Here is a 21,270-nt window from a genome sequence, read left to right on the forward strand (position 1 = left end):
GGATTTAATTGTTTGAATGCATAATAAATAAAATGTGTCATGGGAGATTATTCATACTGGGGCCATATTAGACAAATTCATTACCGCTCTGAATGTGTGTGTGTGTGACTGTGAGTGTGCGTGTGTGTGTGTGCATGAGTTTGTGCACATTAAATGTGCATAAACTCACATGCTTGAGTTTGTGCATGAGTTTGTGTATGTGTGTGTGTATGTGTTTGTTTATTTAAGAGGGCATTATGTGCCCTATAGCGCTCTCTGTCATCGGGCTGTGATAAGAAGCTGTTCTCTCGCTCTCACTGTGGAAGACTGGCTGTGCACTGTTGCAGTAGATGGTTAGATGCCCTGGTAGATTCTCTCTCTCTCTCTCTCTCTCTCTCTCTCTCTCTCTCTCTCTCTCTCTCTCTCTCTCTCTCTCTCTCTCTCTCTCTCTCTCTCTCTCTCTCTCTCTCTCTCTCTCTCTCTCTCTCTCTCTCTCTCTCTCTCTCTCTCTCTCTCTCTCTCTCTTTGCCTCCTTGCCTCTATCTCCCTGCCTCCCTCTCTCTCTCCATCTTTGTCTCTCTGAGCTGTGGGAGCAGGCAGCAGACCAGCAGACTCTGTCCCGACCCCTCCCTGGCAGGGTGATGTATGACTGGGCATGTTTGACGTCAGTCTTGGCCCGACGTCACAGACCTCCACACTCACAGCCTTTTTTCCTTCTCTCACTGGCGGCCTTTCTCTTTTTCTCGTTCTTTCTTCTGCTGGCTCTCTCTATCATTTTTCTATCTGTCTCTCGCTATCCCTCTCTCGTTTTATCTCTCTCTGGCTTTCATTCTCCTACTCTGTTCTCGCTCTCTCGCTGTTTTTCAATTTCCCTCTCTAGATCTTTCTATTTGGTACTCTCATACTCTCCCTCTTTTCCTCATTCTCTCCCTCCCTTTGCTCAGTCTTTCTTGATCAGTCTATCACTAACCATTGGCATAGCCTCACACACACACACACACACACACACACACACACACACACACACACACACACACACACACACACACACACACACACACACACACACACACACACACACACACACACACACGCACACTGTCACTCCCTGTAGTGCAATATGTACAAAACAGGTTCTGTCAGGTGAAGAGTCCACCCACAGCAATTTGATTACATCCACAAGGACCAACCAAGTGCTATCCCTGGGTTGTATTGTCTCCATAAGCGTCCCTAGTTGTAGCTCTCCTGACAAGTTCACTTTGTTTGATGCAAAGAGAAGAGTCCCTTCCGGCTTCCAACACTAAGCGTGGGGACTATCAGCACCCATGAAAAAGCAGATATGTTGACTTTGAGGGGCCGAAATAGCTTTTTAAAGTTTCATCTGCCTTGACAAGATGAGGAATTGGCCCGGTTTTCCTTCCTTCCCTCTCTCCCTTCCTCTTTCTTTCTCTCTCTACTGTCTCCCTCTATTCTTCACTCCAGTCAATCTGTCCATTATGTGAGTGGCATTGGTGGTGACAGGGACAGTGTCATACTGTGGAAAGATAACACAAAGGATCATGTGCCTGGAGTTTAGGTACTAGTTCAACCTCAAGTGTCATAGGGGTCATCCCAGGCTAAACATCTTGGGCTTTATCTTTAATCAAACAGAGAATAGTCCTTGTGATGCCATGAGGCATGCCATTAAGGTTTATATTTTATAGACAATGATTTGATACTCCAATACTATCTGTATATGGTTTTGTCCTTATTTTTGAGACAGAGCACCCCCCCAAAAGATAAATGGTACATTCCGAGGGCATACTCTTTAGATGCTTTTGGAGGACAGCATTTACCTTTCTCAGACCTGAAACATTCAGCATATTGTCATAATTGTTTATTTAAGATGAGAGTTCAGTCTGATAAATGTTCACTATATTCACGGGCAGTGGCGGCTCCTGAAAAAATTCTCAGGAGGGGCAATTTTTCTGATGATTTAGGTGACCTACACACATTTTAAAAAAGATATGTCCAGCAACAACATGAAGACAGGGGCAGCATATAAGTCAATACCAGAAGCATTTATTGACTGATCTCAAAAGTGTTGGCTTACCAGGGTTGGTGGAGCCCTCAGTTTCATCTTTGCCTCGCAAAGCTAACTCAAACACTCCGCAAAACTTCACACACTGGATTAGCCGGCTGAGGATGTGGCGGTTCTTGCTAATGTCGTAGTAAATATATTTGTTATAGTGAATATGGAATATGATATGTTGAGTAAAATGTTGTGCTAAGATCTATTTAGGTCAGGAGCTGGTTATAAGTTCTGTTCCTATCCAATAACAATGGACAAAAGGGTCCTATCTTGTCAGCCTTGTCAGCAGGTGGCCAAGGACAACACCCACGCCATAGGCCTCTCAGTTCTTCCAACTCACGAGTTCTTGCTCTGAGGACACACACACACACAAACACACACACACACACATCATCACTGTTAAACACACACACATACACACACACACACACACATCATCACTGTTAAACACACACACACACACACACACACACAAAAATCCCCTCTCTTAGGCTGAACATTTGAAGACAGAGAACCCGACTCAGAGCCAATGCAACAGTGACAGTAGCCTGGAGGGGACCTCGCCCAACTCATCAGGACCAATCAGAAGATCAGAACTACTAGATTCAACCTACTTCATTTATTGCATAAAATGTCTGCACACAATGTTTCGGGGCTCTCTTCAGATAATAATAATAATAATAATAATAATGCCATTTAGCAGACGCTTTTATCCAAAGCGACTTACAGTCATGCGTGCATACATTTTTGTGAATGGGTGGTCCCGGGGATCGAACCCACTACCTTGGCGTTACAAGCACCATGCTCTACCAGCTGAGCTACAGAAAGTGGATACTCATGGATGCGCATCGCAATTGTAAAATGTCAACACAATTGGAGACACCACGTCATTTTTGGAGACATGTTATTGACAGTAAACTATTGTAGATGCGACTGCTAACTAAATAAAACATTTTAGCTGGCTAGCTAATCATCTTAGCTAAATGTGGGGCAAACAATTCAGTTATTTACCGTTAATTTGAGGGATTGGGGTGAAAGAAATCGAGTTACATAGTGATACTTTACGATATACTGTATTGACAATATCGCAATATTTTAGCGCTAGTTGGCTGTACCTGCACCAAAACACCATTATTGTTCCTTCATAGCTTGTTCTCAATCTTTTCACATTGGGAGCCAATTTGTTTTCAGCACTTTTATTTCCATGACTGATCAAAACTCGTTCTCATGGCTTTCTGATCCCTCTGCAACAGACATATGGTGCGCAATAAAATCACAGTATCGAATCGCACTACGTATAGAATCATGAGACTCGCAATGCTGATGCATATATCTTATCGTGAGGTTCCTGGCAATTCCCAGCCCAAGTTCATTTGCCACAACAAATCTCTTCGCTAGCAAACGCGATGTCTTCTCCAAAACGGCAATGTGTCTCCAGCAATGTTTACTTTTTTGACGTTCTATGGCATCTCCACTTTCCAAGCATATATGACCACATGTAATATTTTGGTAAGTGATGCAAATAGTGAACTATGTAGGGCCAGGATGTAAAATATATGTAGCTGCAGCAATTTCTCTTATCTGATATGGTAAGTAATGGGGCTTAATATATAGCTCCCTAAGAGTTTGACGAACGGGTCCGTGAACGCGATTCCAGATATCTTTACCTCTGAATAAACTGCCTTTATTATACCATATCCACCCTGTCCAAAGTCTCTACTTGGTCTCAGTTCTCCAGTAAACTTGTGATTATCAACACTAACCTCATCGTTGTGGCGGCGGACAGCTAGCCTGTATCCCTCATCCAGTTGAGTGAGTGGCAATGTCTTTTTTCGTTCGTACCAATTTTTTGGAAAATCCTCGGGTGTAGGACTTTCCGCCTTTAGTAGAAACCTGTTGAATTATTAAATTTGGTCTGGGAGGTCCTAATTGTTTCGTTGCCAATTTATCTTCATTTGTTCGCCGACAAAAATGAACTTCTTTCAAACAATCCGCTCTTTTCTCAGTTACGTTCATGGTTACGTAACGTATGACGAAAGCGCGTAAGTGCAAGCCCACAGACACCCATTGAGATTGTATTGAAGGCTCTGAAATTTGAAAAAAATAGATTTTACATGGGAGTCTATGACAGAATTCTGGGCGATTTTCAACCTGACTGAAATCGCCCCAAAAGGGGGGGGAGCCATTTGAAGCACGACTTTAGCCTGATTCGACATTTAGTGGCAGTGTGGCACTGTGGCAGATCAGACGTATAGATTACAACACTGATAACTACTGTTGCCGTGATATAATTGATTAGAAAAAAAATCCCTTCCTTTTCCCGTTTGGCAGTGCGTCGCCCATATCGCCCTATTGAACAGGCCGCCCCTGTTCACGGGACCACCCATACATAAAATGTATGCACGTTGGATAAAAGTGTCTGCTAAATGCTATATACTGTATACCATGGTTTCATGTCATTGTACAGCCAACTGTTTTCCCGAGGCAGTCTGTCTGTGTGCTTTTCGATAATATGCTTTTTGGACGCCTGCCTGCCTTTTTAGAGAAAGGCGAAGAGAACAGTTTAAAACCATAAGTCCTGCCTTTTTTTTCGGGCCTGAAAGATTTCGTTGCCAGGCAACCTCTGGAATGAGTTTTCAATTAAGTCACTTCCAGTTCCCATCTTTGACTAAAGCATCTAGATCATTCTTCCGACTACTCTGCGGGGGTGTCCCACTCTCTCTCGTTCGAGAATGTGTGTGAGAGCACTCTCTCCCCCTCTCTCTCCCCCTCTCTCTCCCCCTCTTTCTCTTCTCCCCCACTCTTCATTCTTTCCTCTCTCTCTCTCTCTCTCTCTCTCTCTCTCTCTCTCTCTCTCTCTCTCCCTCTCTCTCCCTCTCCCTCTCTCCCTCTCTCTCCCTCTCCCTCTCTCTCTCTCTCTCTCTCTCTCTCTCTCTCTCTCTCTCTCTCTCTCTCTCTCTCTCTCTCTCTCTCTCTCTCTCTCTCTCTCTCTATCCCCCTCTCTCTCTCTCTCTCTCTCTCTCTCTCTCTCTCTCCCCTCTCTCTCTCTCTCTCTCTCTCTCTCTCTCTCTCTCTCTCTCTCTCTCTCTCTCTCTCTCTCTCTCTCTCTCTCTCTCTCTCTCTCTCTCTCTCTCTCTCTCTCTCTCTCTCTCTCTCTCTCTCTGCTGTTGTGACCTCAGATTAAGGTTGGAGCAATATGTAATTATGTTGTGTTGTTTGTTTCTCTGCAGCTCCAGATGATCTTCCTCTGCCATTTATTTATACAATCAGTGCCCAGCTTATTAGGTACACCCATCTACTACCGGGTCGTACTCCCCTTTTCCTCCAGAACAGCCTGAATTCTTCAGCGCATGGAAACGTTGCTCAATTGGTATCAAGGGACCTAACGTGTGCCAGGAAAACCTTCCCCACACCACCGCCACCAGCCTGTACCGTTGACACCAGGCAGGCTGGGGCCATGGACTCATGCAGCTTACGCCAAATCCTGACTCTGACATCAGCATTACGCAACAGGAACCAAGATTCGTCGTACCAAGAGATGTTTTTCCACTCCTCAATTGTCCAGGGTTGGTGATTGCGTGCCCACTGGAGCCGGTTCTTCTTGTTTTTAGCTGATAGGAGTGGAATCCGGTATCTGTGACAAGGACTGATGAGTTGTGCATTCCGAGATGCCGTTCTGCACACCACTGTTGTACTACACTGTTATTTGCCTGTTTGTGGCCTGCCTGTTAGCTTGCACGATTCTTGCCATTCTCCTTCAACCTCTCATCAACAAGCTGTTTTCGCCCGCAGGACTGCCGCTGACTAGATGTTTTTTGTTTGTCGCATCGTTCTCAGTAGACCCTAGACACTGTCGTGCGTGAAAAGCCCAGGAGGCCGGCCGTTTCTGAGATACTGGAACCGGCACGTCTGGCACGACAATCATACCACGCTCAAAGTCGCTTAGGTCACTCGTTTAGCCCATTCCAACATTCAATCGAACAGTAGCTGAATGCCTCGATGCCTGTCTGCCTGCTTTATATAGCAAGCCACGGCTACATGACTCACTGTCTGTAGGAGCTAACCATTTTCATGAACGGGCCACTGAGTGTATATTTGTTTATTTTTAAGTAAATGTATAATTGTGTCTTATCTCTGTGACCAAAAGTCTGTGGACACCTGCTCGTCGAATATCTCATTCCAAAATCATGGGCATTAATATGGAGTTGGTCCCTCCTTTGCTGCTATAACAGCCTCCACTTTTCTGGGAAGGCTTTCCGCTAGAAGTTGGAACATTGCTGTGGGGACTTGCTTCCATTCAGCCACAAGAGCATTAGTGAGGTCGGGGACTGATGTTGGGCGATTAGGCCTGGCTCACAGTCGGCGTTCCAATTCATCCCAAAGGTGTTCGATGGGGTTGAGGTCAGGACTCAGTGCAGGTCAGTCAAGTTCTTCCACACCGATCTCGACAAACCATTTTCTGTATGGACATGGCTTTGCGCACAGGGGCATTGTCATACTGAAACAAGAAAGGGCCTTCCCCAAACTGTTGCCACAAAGTTGGAAGCACAGAATCGTCTAGAATGTCATTATATGCTGTAGCGTTAAGATTTCTCTTCACTGGAACTAAAGGGCCTAGCCCGAACCATGAAAAACAGCCCCAGACCATTATTCCTCCTCCACCAAACGTTACAGTTGGCACTATGCATTCGGGCAGGTAGGGTTCTCCTGGCATCCGCCAAACCCAGATTAGTCCATAGGACTGCCAGATGGTGAAGCATGACTCATCACTCCAGAGAACGCGTTTCCACTGCTCCAGAGTCCAATGGCGGCGAGCTTTACACCACTCCAGCCTACGCTTGGCGTTGCGCCTGGTGATCTTAGGCTTGTGTACGGCTGCTCGGCCATGGAAACCCATTTTATGAAGCTCCCGACGAACAGTTATTGTGCTGACGTTGCTTCCAGAGGCAGTTTGGAACTCGGTAATGAATGTTGCAACCGAGGACAGACGATTTTTAGCTCTGTGAGCTTGTGTGGCCTACCACGTCACGGCTGAGCCGTTGTTGCTCCTAGACGTTTCCACTTCACAATAACAGCACTTACAGTTGACCCGGGGCAGCTCTAGCAGGGCAGACATTTTATGAACTGAATTGTTGGAAAGGTGGCATCCTATGAAGGTGCCATGTTGAATGTCGAATGGCGCTCACCTGTCCAATGCTTGGTCATGACAGAAAAGCAGAGCAAGACTCTGTAGCTCAGCGTGGTCCTCTGTAGCTCAGCTGGTAGAGCACGGCGCTTGTAACGCCAAGGTAGTGGGTTCGATCCCCGGGACCACCCATACACAAAAATGTATGCACGCACGACTGTAAGTCGCTTTGGATAAAAGCGTCTGCTAAATGGCATATTATTTATTATTACATAGGCTGTTGAAAGTCACTGAGCTCTTCAGGAAGGCCATCATACTGCCAATGTTTGTCAAAAGAGATTGCATGTCTGTGTGCTCGATTTTATAAACCTGTCAGCAACGGGTGTGGCTGAAATAGCCGAATCCACTAATTTGAAGAGGTGTCCATATACTTTTGTATACATAGTGTAGATTAACAACTGAAATGTACTTTGGTGTTTACTGTGGGTGGACTGTCGAATGGCTCTCACCTGTCCAATGCTTGGTCATGACAGAAAAGCAGAGCAAGACATAGGCTCCAAAAGCCCATGTAAGTACTGAAACCTATAGCAAACAAAGAATCTCCACATTGTTCACTGCGGGTCAGCCGGCTGGTATGCTGGATGGCTGTCACCTTGACATGGCTTTGTTGACTTCTATCTGTCCATATCAAGTGAATAATGACAGATAAAGAATAGATTAAACTGTCAATATTGTGTGGTTCTATCTCCTTTCTTATCTCTCCCACCTTCTTCTCCATTGGTTAATTCCTTGACGGAGAGTCTATCAGGTTTGGTCGTCCAGGTGTTGAGTGCTACTGTCAACATGAGAGTGGAGCCGCTGTCATCTCGCTGCAGTTTCTCATCAACGAGGTGAGTGATGAGGACAGGAACACACACCTCATCCAACACCAGACCTCTTCTACTGACACTGTCTCTCTCTCGCTCTCTACACCTCCGAACCCCTTTCTATCTCCTTTCTTCTCCACTCCAAAACATCTCCAACACTCTTGTATCTCTATAGATATGTGTGCGTGCATGTGTGTGTGTGTGTGTGTGTGTGTGCGTGTCTTTGTGACTCAGCAGCTGCAGTAGACCCTGTGGGAGCTCTTTCCCTGTCTGCTTGAAATTCAGCCTCTTTCACCAGGAGATTGAGAACGCATTGCAAGCTTGTGTGTGCATTGTATACTGCTGTTTAACTGTGTGTAAATGCTTTCTTCTCCATCCCTACCACAGGGGGCGCTGGTGAGTGCTCTGGCAGACGACAGCGTGCACCTCTGGAACCTGAGGCAGAAGAGGCCCGCCATCCTCCACTCACTCAAGTTCAACAGAGAGAGGTAAGAAACCTGGAACCTCCTAGGTTCCTCTCTCTCTCTCTCTCTCTCTCTCTCTCTCTCTCTCTCTCTCTCTCTCTCTCTCTCTCTCTCTCTCTCTCTCTCTCTCTCTCTCTCTCTCTATGTCTCTCACTCCCTCTATGTCTCTCACTCCCTCTATGTCTCTCACTCCCTGTCTCTCGCTCCCGTATTCTGTCCCTCTCAATTTCTGCTTTTAGTGCAGCATACATCAGCAGATGTCACATAGTGCTTATACAGAAACCCAGCTTAAAACCCCAAACAGCAATCAATGCAGATGTAGAAGCATGGTGGCTCCCTAGAAAGGCAGTAACCTAGATAGAATCCTAGAGAGGAACCAGGCTCTGAGGGGTGGCCAGTCCTCTTCTGGCTGTGCCAGGTGTTCAGAGGTCGAGACAGCAGGTGCTGTAGAGAGAGAGAGAGAGAGAGAGAGAGAGAGAGAGAGAGAGAGAGAGAGAGAGAGAGAGAGAGAGAGAGAGAGAGAGAGAGAGAGAGAGAGAGAGAGAGAGAGAGAGAGAGAGAGAGAGAGAGAGAGAGAGAGAGAGAGAGAGAGAGAGAGAGAGAGAGAGAGAGAGAGAGAGAGAGAGAGAGAGAGATGGAGAGAGATGGAGAGAGAGAGAGAGAGAGAGAGAGAGAGAGAGAGAGAGAGAGAGAGAAAGACAGTGAGAGAAAGACAGTGAGAGAAAGACAGTGAGAGATAGGGTCTAAAACAGCAGATCCGGAACAAGGTGGCACGTCCGGTGAATAGCCGCAGGCAGAACAGTTGAAAAACTGGAGCAGCAGCACGACAAGGTAGCACGTCTGGTGAACAGGTCAGGGTTCCATAGCCACAGGCAAAACAGCAGAAACTAGATCAGCAGCACAACAAGGTGGACTGGGGACAGCCAGGAGTCATCAGGCCAGGTAGTCCTGAGGCATGGTCCTACGGCTCAGGTCCCTGGAGCGAGGGAGAGAGAGAGCAAGAGCGAGGGAGAGAGAGAGAGATGGGGGAGAGAGAGAGGGAGAGAGATGGGAGAATTAGAGGGAGCATACTTAAGTTCAGACTATAGGACAGACTGATCCTAGCCCCCAGGGCACGTAGACTATTGCAGCATAGATACTGGAGGCTGAGACGATACCCCCGGACAGGGCCAACCACTTTGCCAAAGCACAGCCCACACCACTTAAGGGATATCAACAGACCACCAACTTACTAACCTGAGACAAGGATGAGTATAGCCCACGAATGTCTCCTATACCGCACGAGCCTGAGGGGGTGCAAGACCGGACAGAAAGATTACGTCAATGACTCAACCCACTCAAGTTGAGTATAGCAAAAAAAGCCTGGCACGATGTGATGCCACCTAGGGACGGCATGGAAAAGCACAAGTAAGCCAGTGACTCAGCCCCTGTAATAGGGTCAGAGGCAGAGAATCCCAGTGGAGAGAGGAGAGCCGGCCAGGCAGACTACACTCAATCATATGACCTACTGAAGAGATGAGTCTTCAGTATAGACTTTAAGGTTGAGACCGAGTCTGCGTCTCTCATATGGATAGGCAGACCATTCCATAAAAATTGAGCTCTATAGGAGAAAGCCCTGCCTCCAGCTGTTTGCTTAGAAATTCTAGGGAAAATAAGGAGGCCTGCGTCTTGTGACCGTAGCGTACGTGTAGGTATGTATGGCAGGACTAAATCGGAGAGATACTGTACGTAGGAGCAAGTCCATGTAATGCTTTGTAGGTTAGCAGTAAAACCTTGAAATCAGCCCTAGCCTTAACAGGAAGCCAGTGTAATAGCACTGGTGTAATATGATGAAATATTTTTGTTCTAGTCAAGATTCTAGCAGCTGTATTTAGTGTTACGAAGGTGGAAAAAAGCTGCCCTTGAAATATTCTTGATATGTTCGTCAAAAGAGAGATCAGGGTCCAGAGTAAAGTCGAGGTCCTTCACAGTTTTATTTGAGATGACTGTACAACCATCAAGATTAATTGTCAGATCAAACAGCAGATCTCTTTGTTTCTTGGGACCTAGAACTAGCATTTCTTTTTTGTGCGAGTTTAAATGTAAAACATTTGCCGCCATCCACTTCCTTATGTCTGAAACACAGGCTTCCAGGGTAGGCAATTTTGGGGCTTCACTGTGTTTCATCGAAATGTACAGCTGTGTGTCGTCCGCGTAGCAGTGAAAGTTGACATTGTGTTTCCAAATGACATCACCAAGAGGTAGAATATATAGTGAAAACAATCGTGGTCCAAAAATGGAACCTTGAGGAACACTGAAACTTACAATTGATATGTCAGAGGACAAACCATCCACAGAGACAAACTGATGTCTTTCCGACAGATAAGATGTAAACCAGGCAAGAACTTGTCCGTGTAGACCTATTAGGGTTTCCAATCTCTCCAAAAGAATGTGGTGATCGATGGTGTCAAAAGCGGCACTAAGGTCTAGGAGTAGGAGGACAGATGCAGAGCCTTGGTCTGACGCCATTAAAAGGTAATTTACCACCTTCACGAGTGCAGTCTCTGTACTATAATGGAGTCTAAAACCAGACTGGAGCGTTTTGTATACATTATTTGTATTCAGGAAGGCAGTGAGTTGCTGCACAACATATTTTTCAAAAATATTTGAGAGGAATGGGAGAACCGATATAGGCCGATATTTAATTTTAATTGTATTTGTTGTAATTTAAACCCCCTTTTTCTCCCCAATTTCGTGATTACAATCTTGTCTCATCGCTGCAACTCCCCAATGGGCTCGGGAGAGGCGACGGTCTAGTCATGCGTCCTCCAGAACATGACCCGCCAAGCCGTGCTTCTTAACACCCGCCCGCATAACCCGGAAGCCAGCCGTACCAATGTGTCGGAGGAAACACGTTCACCTGACGACCGATGTCAGCCTGCAGGCGCCCAGCCCGCCACAAGGAGTTGCTAGAGTGCGAAGAGCCAAGCAATGCCCCCCCGGCCAAACCCTCCCCTAACCCGGACAACGCTGGGCCAATTGTGCCCCGCCCTATGGGACTCCCGGTAACGGCCGGTTGTGACACAGCCTGGGATCAAACCCCTTGGTTGGGGTCTAAGCAGATTATTTGTTGCGATTGCAAACTTAATAAAATGGTGGTCCAATAGTCCAGGATTATGAAGAAAAACATTTAGATCCACAATATTTATTCCACGGGACAAAACTAAATCCAGGGTATGACTATGGCAATGCGTAGGTCCAGAGACATGTTGGACAAAACCCACTGAGTCGATGATGGCTCTGAAAGCCTTTTGGAGTGGGTCTGTGGACTTTTCCATGTGTAGATTGAAGTCACCAAGCTACAAGGTCCGATAGGTGTTAGCAACACCTCCGCCTTTTCGGGATGCGTGGGGGATATGGTCACTAGTGTAACCAGGAGGAGAAGCCTTATTTAACACATTAAATTCATCAGGCTTGAGCCATGTTTCAGTCAGGCCAATGACATCAAGGTTATGATCAGTGATTAGTTCATTGACTATGCTGTGAGGGATCTAGCATTAAGTAGTCCTATTTTTAGATGTGAGATATTACAATCTCTTTCAATAATGACAGGAATGGTGGAGGTCTTGTGTTTAGTAGTGTGTTTAGTAGCGTGTCGCGTGCTCCTGTCTGTTCACTGGCAATCGTTCTTCTCTATATAAACTAAGGCTTATGTATAAAGGGTATCTGTCAGTCCTGTCCCGCCCCAGGATAAAGGTGGCAAGTGCACCTGATGTCCCTCTTTTATCCTCCTCCCCCTCTCCTTCTTTCCAACCCAGCAACTACATTATTCCGATCAATCGCTCCTACCCAGCCTACTGCAGATGTGACCACACACACACACACTCACACACACACACACACACACACACACACACACACACACACACACACACACACACACACACACACACACACACACACACACACACACACACACACACTGTTCTTTGAGTATTTACAAGCTGTTAGGTGACACAATGCTGAATTATGTAATCTTAGTATAATTGGTCATTCATAAAATTATTAGAAAGCATCAGTAGTTTTTTTATTTTACAACATTTTGACTCAATAATTTTGAAGTCAAATAGCAAGTTACTGGAGTGCAGAATCACCTCACTTCAAGTGGGAGGGGTCAACTGTCTGCTCCAATGACAGACGCAAGGCTTAACTATCAGAGCCAATAATGGTGTTCTTTCCATGATCCCTCAGCCTTATAGGGGAAGGGGTTAATCGTTAGAGCTAACGCTGCTGATGTGACGGACAGGTGCCCAGCAGCGTCTTTATAGGCTGAATGTGTTCCTGCCGAGTCTGTGACTGTGTGTGACATTTAGTGAGTGTGGCTCTCGAACACAGCCTGCCTGCCTCCCTGAGCAACAGGAGTGAACTCAACAGTCCTGTACACTGAACCCACATGATTATCCCCTCCCTTCCTTGATATTCTGTGTGACTGAAATGCTCTCACACGGCTTGGGATGTTTTTCAAACAGCCACAGCCGACCGAGTCCACTTATCACACCTCTAAGTGACACTGATAAATGGTGTTGAAGTAACAATTTTGAAGCAACATCATAACATAATGTGTGTAGGGCGTATGAAGACAGCCATAGCAGTGACTAAAGAGGTTACTTTATGTTGTTGACCTCTGTAGGGTTTTGGGGTGAAAAACATTAGTAAAGTGGAGCCTGCTTGGCTGAGGGACACAGTCACGGATAATAACACTCCAGGTAGTAGCAACGTTTTTGGTTTCCACAGATCTAAGATCAGCTTAGCCTCACCCAATGTTGAACTACGACAAACTACTCTTCATGATTAGAGAAAGATCATGTCCCCAAACTCTCAACCGTGTGCTCTCCCTTCCTTGTCATTTCCTTCGCCATCTCCTTGTCTCCTCTCCTTCACCAGCGCTGATCAGAAAATAGTTTGTGTTGCAGAAATCCCTCCCATCCACAACTATAACTGATCCAGTCCCATCAGATAAGTGGAGATGAGGACAGAGAAAGTCTTGTTGGAACACTGTGTTCCATTCACAGAGTAGTGGCTGAGTCAGTGGGTTGGTGAGAGGGGCTGGAGGAAAGAAGAGGAGGGGAGGAGAGAAAATAAGAGAACAGGAAAGGAGTGGAGAGGAAAGGAAACAAAAGGAAAATAGAGGATTGGAGAGGAGATGAGAGGGGATGAGAGGAGATGAAAGGAGAGGAGAAGAGAGGTGAGGAGAAGAGTTTTGCCTAGTCATTGTGGCTGTGGGGACTCTGTCGCCTCCTGGCTGCAGATGCAGGCTTTCAGCGTTTTTTTTTTTTTTTTACTGGCCGAGTTAGATGAAGCTGATGTGATACACACGCACAGCACAGCACACTCAGTCTCCACAAACAGAACCCCAACCACAATATATACTGCATACTGGGGGAAAAAATCCACAACATAGTTCATTAAAAATCTGTTGCACTGGGTTACTATAAGGGAGTGGAGAACCACATGTGTTTGGTCTGGGACTGGTTCTGTGTGTGCTGGGCCGGTTAGTTCTCTACCCAGAACTCTTATTTAGGCTCCAAGTCAACGCTGATCTGACAGCACAGCCAATTAAAGGGTAAGCTTTTAAAGAGAGTGGGGACAGAGGACTTAATTGGCCAGCTACTTTTTAATAACATAGCCCACACACACACACACTGTGTGCACACTCCCACTACTCACACACTTCACTTACACACTGGAGCTCTGTCAAGTGGCTATAACGTTGCCTCTCATTTCATTACTATTTTCACCCCTTCTTTCACAGGAGGAGGAGATGAAGTGAGGGACGCTGGGCTGAGTGAGTTATATAAAAGGAGGACTGGGGATACAGATCTTTTTTGTATGTGTATTGGGGTAGTTGCCATTTGGCCAAATCAAAAGTACAAAAAATAAAAAACATTCTAAAATTAAAGATGAATCCGCAGTAGGGCGAAACAGCGCCACTGGCCGCACCACCACCGTTGTTATTGTTTTTGTTGCCGAGCTGAGGAAATGCAGCACATATCGTGCTCCGAGGGGAAAAAACAGTGTTCATTATATGCAGTAACTTCTTTGTTGTTGTAATATCACAAACGGACGTGGCTGTTTCACTATTAAGGATTCCAGCTTTAAAGTAAAAAAACATATACAGTGGGGAAAAAAAGTATTTAGTCAAATCAAATCAAATCAAATCAAATTTTATTGGTCACATGCGCCGAATACAACAGGTGCAGACATTACAGTGAAATGCTTACTTACAGCCCTTAACCAACAGTGCATTTATTTTAAACAAAAAAGTAAGAGTAAAACAACAACAAAAAAGTGTTGAGAAAAAAAGAGCAGAAGTAAAAATAAAGTGACAGTAGGGAGGCTATATATACAATAGAATAAAGTGACAGTAGGGAGGCTATATATACAGGGGGGTACCGTTGCATAGTCAATGTGCGGGGGGCACCGGCTAGTTGAGGTAGTTGAGGTAATATGTACATGTGGGTAGAGTTAAAGTGACTATGCATAAATACTTAACAGAGTAGCAGCAGCGTAAAAAGTATGGGGTGGGGGGGCAGTGCAAATAGTCCGGGTAGCCATGATTAGCTGTTCAGGAGTCTTATGGCTTGGGGGTAGAAGCTGTTGAGAAGTCTTTTGGACCTAGACTTGGCACTCCGGTACCGCTTGCCGTGCGGTAGCAGAGAGAACAGTCTATGACTAGGGTGACTGGAGTCTTTGACAATTTTGAGGGCCTTCCTCTGACACCGCCTGGTATAGAGGTCCTGGATGGCAGGGAGCTTTGCCCCTGTGATGTACTGGGCCGTACGCACTACCCTCTGTAGTGCCTTGCGGTCAGAGGCCAAGCAGTTGCCATACCAGGCGGTGATGCAACCAGTCAGGATGCTCTCGATGGTGCAGCTGTAGAATTTTTGAGGATCTGAGGACCCATGCCAAATCTTTTTAGTCTCCTGAGGGGGAATAGGCTTTGTCGTGCCCTCTTCACGACTGTCTTGGTGTGTTTGGACCATGATAGTTCGTTGGTGATGTGGACACCAAGGAACTTGAAGCTCTCAACCTGTTCCACTACAGCCCCGTCGATGAGAATGGGGGCGTGCTCAGTCCTCTTTTTTTTTCCCTGTAGTCCACAATCATCTCCTTTGTCTTGGTCACGTTGAGGGAGAGGTTGTTGTCCTGGCACCACACGGCCAGATCTCTGACCTCCTCCCTATAGGCTGTCTCATCGTTGTCGGTGATCAGGCCTACCACTGTTGTGTCGTCGGCAAACTTAATGATGGTGTTGGAGTCGTGCCTGGCCATGCAGTCATGGGTGAACAGAGAGTACAGGAGGGGACTGAGCACGCACCCCTGAGGGGCCCCCGTGTTGAGGATCAGTGTGGCAGATGTGTTGTTACCTACCCTTACCACCTGGGGGCGGCCCGTCAGGAAGTCCAGGATCCAGTTGCAGAGGGAGGTGTTTAGTCCCAGGATCCTTAGCTTAGTGATGAGCTTTGAGGGCACTATGGTGTTGAATGCTGAGCTGTAGTCAATGAATAGCATTCTCACGTAGGTGTTCCTCTTGTCCAGGTGGGAAAGGGCAGTGTGGAGTGCGATAGAGATTGCATCATCTGTGGATCTGTTGGGGCGGTATGCAAATTGGAGTGGGTCTAGGGTTTCTGGGATTATGCTGTTGATGTGAGCCATGACCAGTCTTTCAAAGCACTTCATGGCTACAGACGTCAGTGCCACGGGTCGGTAGTCATTTAGGCAGGTTATCTTAGAGTTCTTGGGCACGGGGACTATGGTGGTCTGCTTGAAACATGTTGGTATTACAGACTCAGTCAGGGACATGTTGAAAATGTCAGTGAAGACACTTGCCAGTTGGTCAGCACATGCTCGGAGTACACGTCCTGGTAATCCGTCTGGCCCTGCGGCCTTGTGAATGTTGACCTGCTTAAAAGTCTTACTCACATCAGCCACCAATTGTGCAAGTTCTCCCACTTAAAAAGATGAGAGAGGCCTGTAATTTTCATCATAGGTACACGTCAACTATGACAGACAAAATGAGAAAAATAAATCCAGAAAATCACATTGTAGGATTTGTAATGAATTTATTTGCAAATTATGGTGGAAAATAAGTATTTGGTCAATAACAAAAGTTTCTCAATACTTTGTTATATACCCTTTGTTGGCAATGACACAGGTCAAACGTTTTCTGTAAGTCTTGACAAGGTTTTCACACACTGTTGCTGGTATTTTGGCCCATTCCTCCATGCAGATCTCCTCTAGAGCAGTGATGTTTTGGGGCTGTCGCTGGGCAACACAGACTTTCAACTCCCTCCAAATATTTTCTATGGGGTTGAGATCTGGAGACTGGCTAGGCCACTCCAGGACCTTGAAATGCTTCTTACGAAGCCACTCCTTCGTTGCCCGGGCGGTGTGTTTGGGATCATTGTCATGCTGAAAGACCCAGCCACGTTTCATCTTCAATGCCCTTGCTGATGGAAGGAGGTTTTCACTCAAAATCTCACGATACATGGCCCCATTCATTCTTTCCTTTATACCGATCAGTCGTCCTGGTCCCTTTGCAGAAAAACAGCCCCAAAGCATGATGTTTCCAAACCCATGCTTCACAGTAGGTATGGTGTTCTTTGGATGCAACTCAGCATTATTTGTCCTCCAAACACGACGAGTTGAGTTTTTACCAAAAAGTTATATTATGGTTTCATCTGACCATATGACATTCTCCCAATCCTCTTCTGGATCATCCAAATGCAGTCTAGCAAACTTCAGACGGGCCTGGACATGTACTGGCTTAAGCAGGGGGACACGTCTGGCACTGCAGGATTTGAGTCCCTGGCGGCGTAGTGTGTTACTGATGGTAGGCTTTGTTACTTTGGTCCCAGCTCTCTGCAGGTCATTCACTAGGTCCCCCCCGTGTGGTTCTGGGATTTTTGCTCACCGTTCTTGTGATCATTTTGACCCCACGGGGTGAGATCTTGCGTGGAGCCCCAGATCGAGGGAGATTATCAGTGGTCTTGTATGTCTTCCATTTCCTAATAATTTCTCCCACAGTTGATTTCTTCAAACCAAGCTGCTTACCTATTGCAGATTCAGTCTTCCCAGCCTGGTGCAGGTCTACAATGTTGTTTCTGGTGTCCTTTGACAGCTCTTTGGTCTTGGCCATAGTGGAGTTTGGAGTGTGACTGTTTGAGGTTGTGGACAGGTGTCTTTTATACTGATAACAAGTTCAAACAGGTGCCATTAATACAGGTAACGAGTGGAGGACAGAGGAGCCTCTTAAAGAAGAAGTTACAGGTCTGTGAGAGCCAGAAATCTTGCTTGTTTGTAGGTGACCAAATACTTATTTCTCATCTTTTTAAGTGGGAGAACTTGCACAATTGGTGGCTGACTAAATACTTTTTTTCCCCACTGTATGCTACTGGTAGGATCAACCAGGTAGCCCCCCACAACATTGAGGTTTACCTGGGCATGCAGCGAGGCACAGGGGCACAGTCCTCCAGTGATGGAGGAGACCCAAGCACACTCGTGCGCACCCAGTGGGAGGCCACAACCTATCCACAGCCGAAGCTACGGGAGACAAGGTGCCGCTCAAGAGGTGTTCCATTGGAGGGTTTTTGGAGTATACCACACAACATAGCCAACGACGGGGTTTGAGAAACTGACCACTGAGACATATGGGTCGACTGGGTCTTGCTCGAAGTGAGACTGGCTGGTCGTATTGGAGGCAGAGTGAACAGTCTCCAAAAGAGGCACCACTGATGGGGCCCTCCCAAGGTGGATCACGTAGGCCAATCGGTCAGGATGAGAGAAACTGATAGGACAGACAGAGAGGTCTAATGCAGGGAGTGAGACCAGGAATGGGAGCACCACATCCAGTCCCCATTAGCTGCCTGCACCATCACTAGGTTCCTGCCTTTCTAGGGAGTTTTTCCTAGCCAACAAGCCTCTACATCTGCATTGCTTGCTCTCTGGGGTTTTAGGCTCGGTTTCTGTATAAGCACTTTGTGACAAGGGCTCTATAAATACATTTGATTGATTGATTGACTAGGGCCAGGTAAAAGAACCAGACCCTCCCCAGGTGGCAGAGACAGACCCAGAGGTCGCCAGAGTAATCAATGATCACCTGCCCGAGAATGAGAAACCAGGCGTGGGAGAATGAATATGTAATAATTGCACTCAGAACCACTTAAAAAGATATAAATTGCAACAGGATACAAATAGGCCTAATGCAAATAACTGTCATGTGCTACGGCAATGTCTTCTGTACTTCCTCATTGCAAGAGAACCCTCCTAATCACAGAATTGTGTCACACCAAGGGGACATTGCTTTTGCAAACTAAATGTAATCAATTAGAACTATTTAGAAATATATTTAGTAATATATCACAATTTTAACCAATATAAGTTTAAGTTAAGTTTTTGCCATTATGAAAAAATTAAATAATAATCAAAACTGATTCCCCTACCTTTGTTTCATCACAGGAAATGACATCATACAGTAGGTAATCAGTGACACAGGGAGTAATACACATTTATGTTCAACCATAGAATGTGTCAGATCAGATCATGTTTCATCTTTTTTTATATAGTTAATAGCAAATCTATCAGCTTGGTACTGTAGATGATCATTGCTGAGGAAATGTGTTCGGCATGCAGCCTCTATGCTTGTTACATGTGTTGTGACCACATAGGACTTTTTTGCATTTTTGCATTATAATTTCTGAAAATGTCCATAATATATCTGCATTAATAGTGGAATGATGGTGTTTCACAGTATTACTTACCCACAGTGTTGTGATTGGCTGTGATACTCGCCTATTGATTCCTCCTGCCGGAGTGGCATCTGTTGTCAAAATGGGAAAGCTGTTTTGACTTTGTGGCTGTGTTATCTAGTAGGAATCGCTCTGTAATTTCCTGGTTGCTAAAATTCTACACTGTTTGCTCAATTTCATTTTATGTGAGAAAACAAGCACTGAATAGTGAAGGGAATCAATGTACCATCTAAATTGGTGTGAAATATATATATTTTTAAACAAAATATATTGATTTTACAGCTGTTTGAAGCTGGTGGACCAAAGCCGAAAGTCTCCGCCATGTTACGGGGAAATGGGGAGGGGGGAGATTTGTTTTGAATGCAGCCTAGTGCTGTTGCAATTCACCTAGCTTTCACATAGGGGAGAAATTCTGAGAAATTCTAGGAGAAGCATCTTCTCTTATAGATATGATAGGCTCTTGTGAGATGTAAAAGCACTTAGACAAACTCATGTGCAATTATGTTCCTTACTTTTCCTTTCCAATCAACCCTGAGGATGTCTCCTATGGGCGCTAAGTGTGTGCCAGGGGAATACTTGATTAGTTATCTCACACACACGTACGCACGCACGTACACACACACACACACTCACACACACGTACACACACACACATACACACACATACAGTATGCTATGTATGCAAAAACATCACACACACACATCTGATAGTGCAGATGGGTCTATGGCACAACACATGAAATCAATTACCTCCCACCTACTGGCAATATGATAACGCCACTAGCTGTCATGACTAGATATGCATGTGTGCATATGTTGTGTGTGTGTGAACAAGTGTGTATGCATGAATGAGCGATTGCGTTTTGGTATGTAAGTATATTGGTGTGCGCGAGTGTTCTCATGCTTTGTGATTGTGTGTTTGTGTGTGTATGTGATGCATGTCAAGCAGCCTGACTCATCTCCTGAACTCCATGAATATATTCATGGTACTGCAGAGCAGTGGAGCAGAGACAGGCACCAGCTCTACTCAGGTATATGTGTGTGTGTGCTTGTGTGTGTGTGTGTGTGTGTGTACAGTCTGACAGTATGCACTGCTTCTCACTATTGCCTTTCAGCCAGAAAGATACTGAGAGACAGACTGAGAGGGAGAAAAACACATAGAGAAAGAGAAGGAGAGAAGGGGAGGAGGGGGATTGGGTTTGGGGAAAAAGGAGAGGGAGGAGAATCCGAAAGATGGACACAGGAAGAGAGAGAGAGGAGGAAAGGGAGAGGGAGAGCTGTGTGTACAGCTGTGTGCATGTGTGAGAGGTGTGTGTATGGGTGCGTGCATGTGTGTGTCCAGTCCAACAGAACCAGATGATGATGTGTTCTTGAGTTGTGTGTCATACGTCATTGGGGACTAGTCAGGGAAAGACAGGGATGAGCAGAGCCTATGGGACAGGATTGCTTTAGGGGCTCTTATACCCATCTCTGTAGCCAACAGAGCAGAACTCGGGGACAAATCACGTGAACAAATGTCAAGTGAAGAAGATGTTATTTGTTTCTGACATTTTTCACACATGGTTTCCCAACATTTCACATGTGATATTCTAAATTTCACGTGTGCTTTTATAACCGGCGGGATTAGAACCTGGGTCTCCCATGGGAGCAGCCAATGTCTTGAACATTAGACCAAGAGGAATAACACTGGGTTTCTCTTCCAACTAAATGTATTATCAATTTCTCTCAATCTCAGCATATTGACTGTTCAATTCAAAATAGGGCTGTCAAACGTTTAAATATTTAATCGAGTGAATCGCAGGATTTGCTGTGATTAATCACGATTAATCACAAATTCAGAATTTGCTCAAATTGAGCTGTTATTTTAGATTTTTATATAGAAAGTGTTACAATAATATTTTCGTCTGATTTTGTCCAAAGTAATGGTTAGCAAAATCTGGTAAATTGACAAAGCATAGTTTCTTTAACCTCAATGTCA

General features: G+C 45.6%; 1 protein-coding gene across 6 annotated transcripts in view; it reads left to right on the forward strand.

The window, feature by feature from the left end:
- stxbp5a (syntaxin binding protein 5a (tomosyn)) overlaps positions 1-21,270 on the forward strand; it is a 151,906-nt gene that overhangs the window by 45,373 nt on the left and 85,263 nt on the right. For all 6 annotated transcript variants that reach the window (XM_041864967.2, XM_041864969.2, XM_041864971.2 and 3 more), the window contains exons 3-4: positions 7,984-8,065; positions 8,429-8,529. In XM_041864967.2, coding sequence (XP_041720901.2) covers positions 7,984-8,065; positions 8,429-8,529 — 183 coding nt within the window. The remainder of the gene's footprint in view (positions 1-7,983; positions 8,066-8,428; positions 8,530-21,270) is intronic.

The sequence above is a fragment of the Coregonus clupeaformis genome, chromosome 36, assembly GCF_020615455.1.
Source record: "Coregonus clupeaformis isolate EN_2021a chromosome 36, ASM2061545v1, whole genome shotgun sequence".
In the NCBI taxonomy this organism is placed as follows: domain Eukaryota; kingdom Metazoa; phylum Chordata; class Actinopteri; order Salmoniformes; family Salmonidae; genus Coregonus; species Coregonus clupeaformis.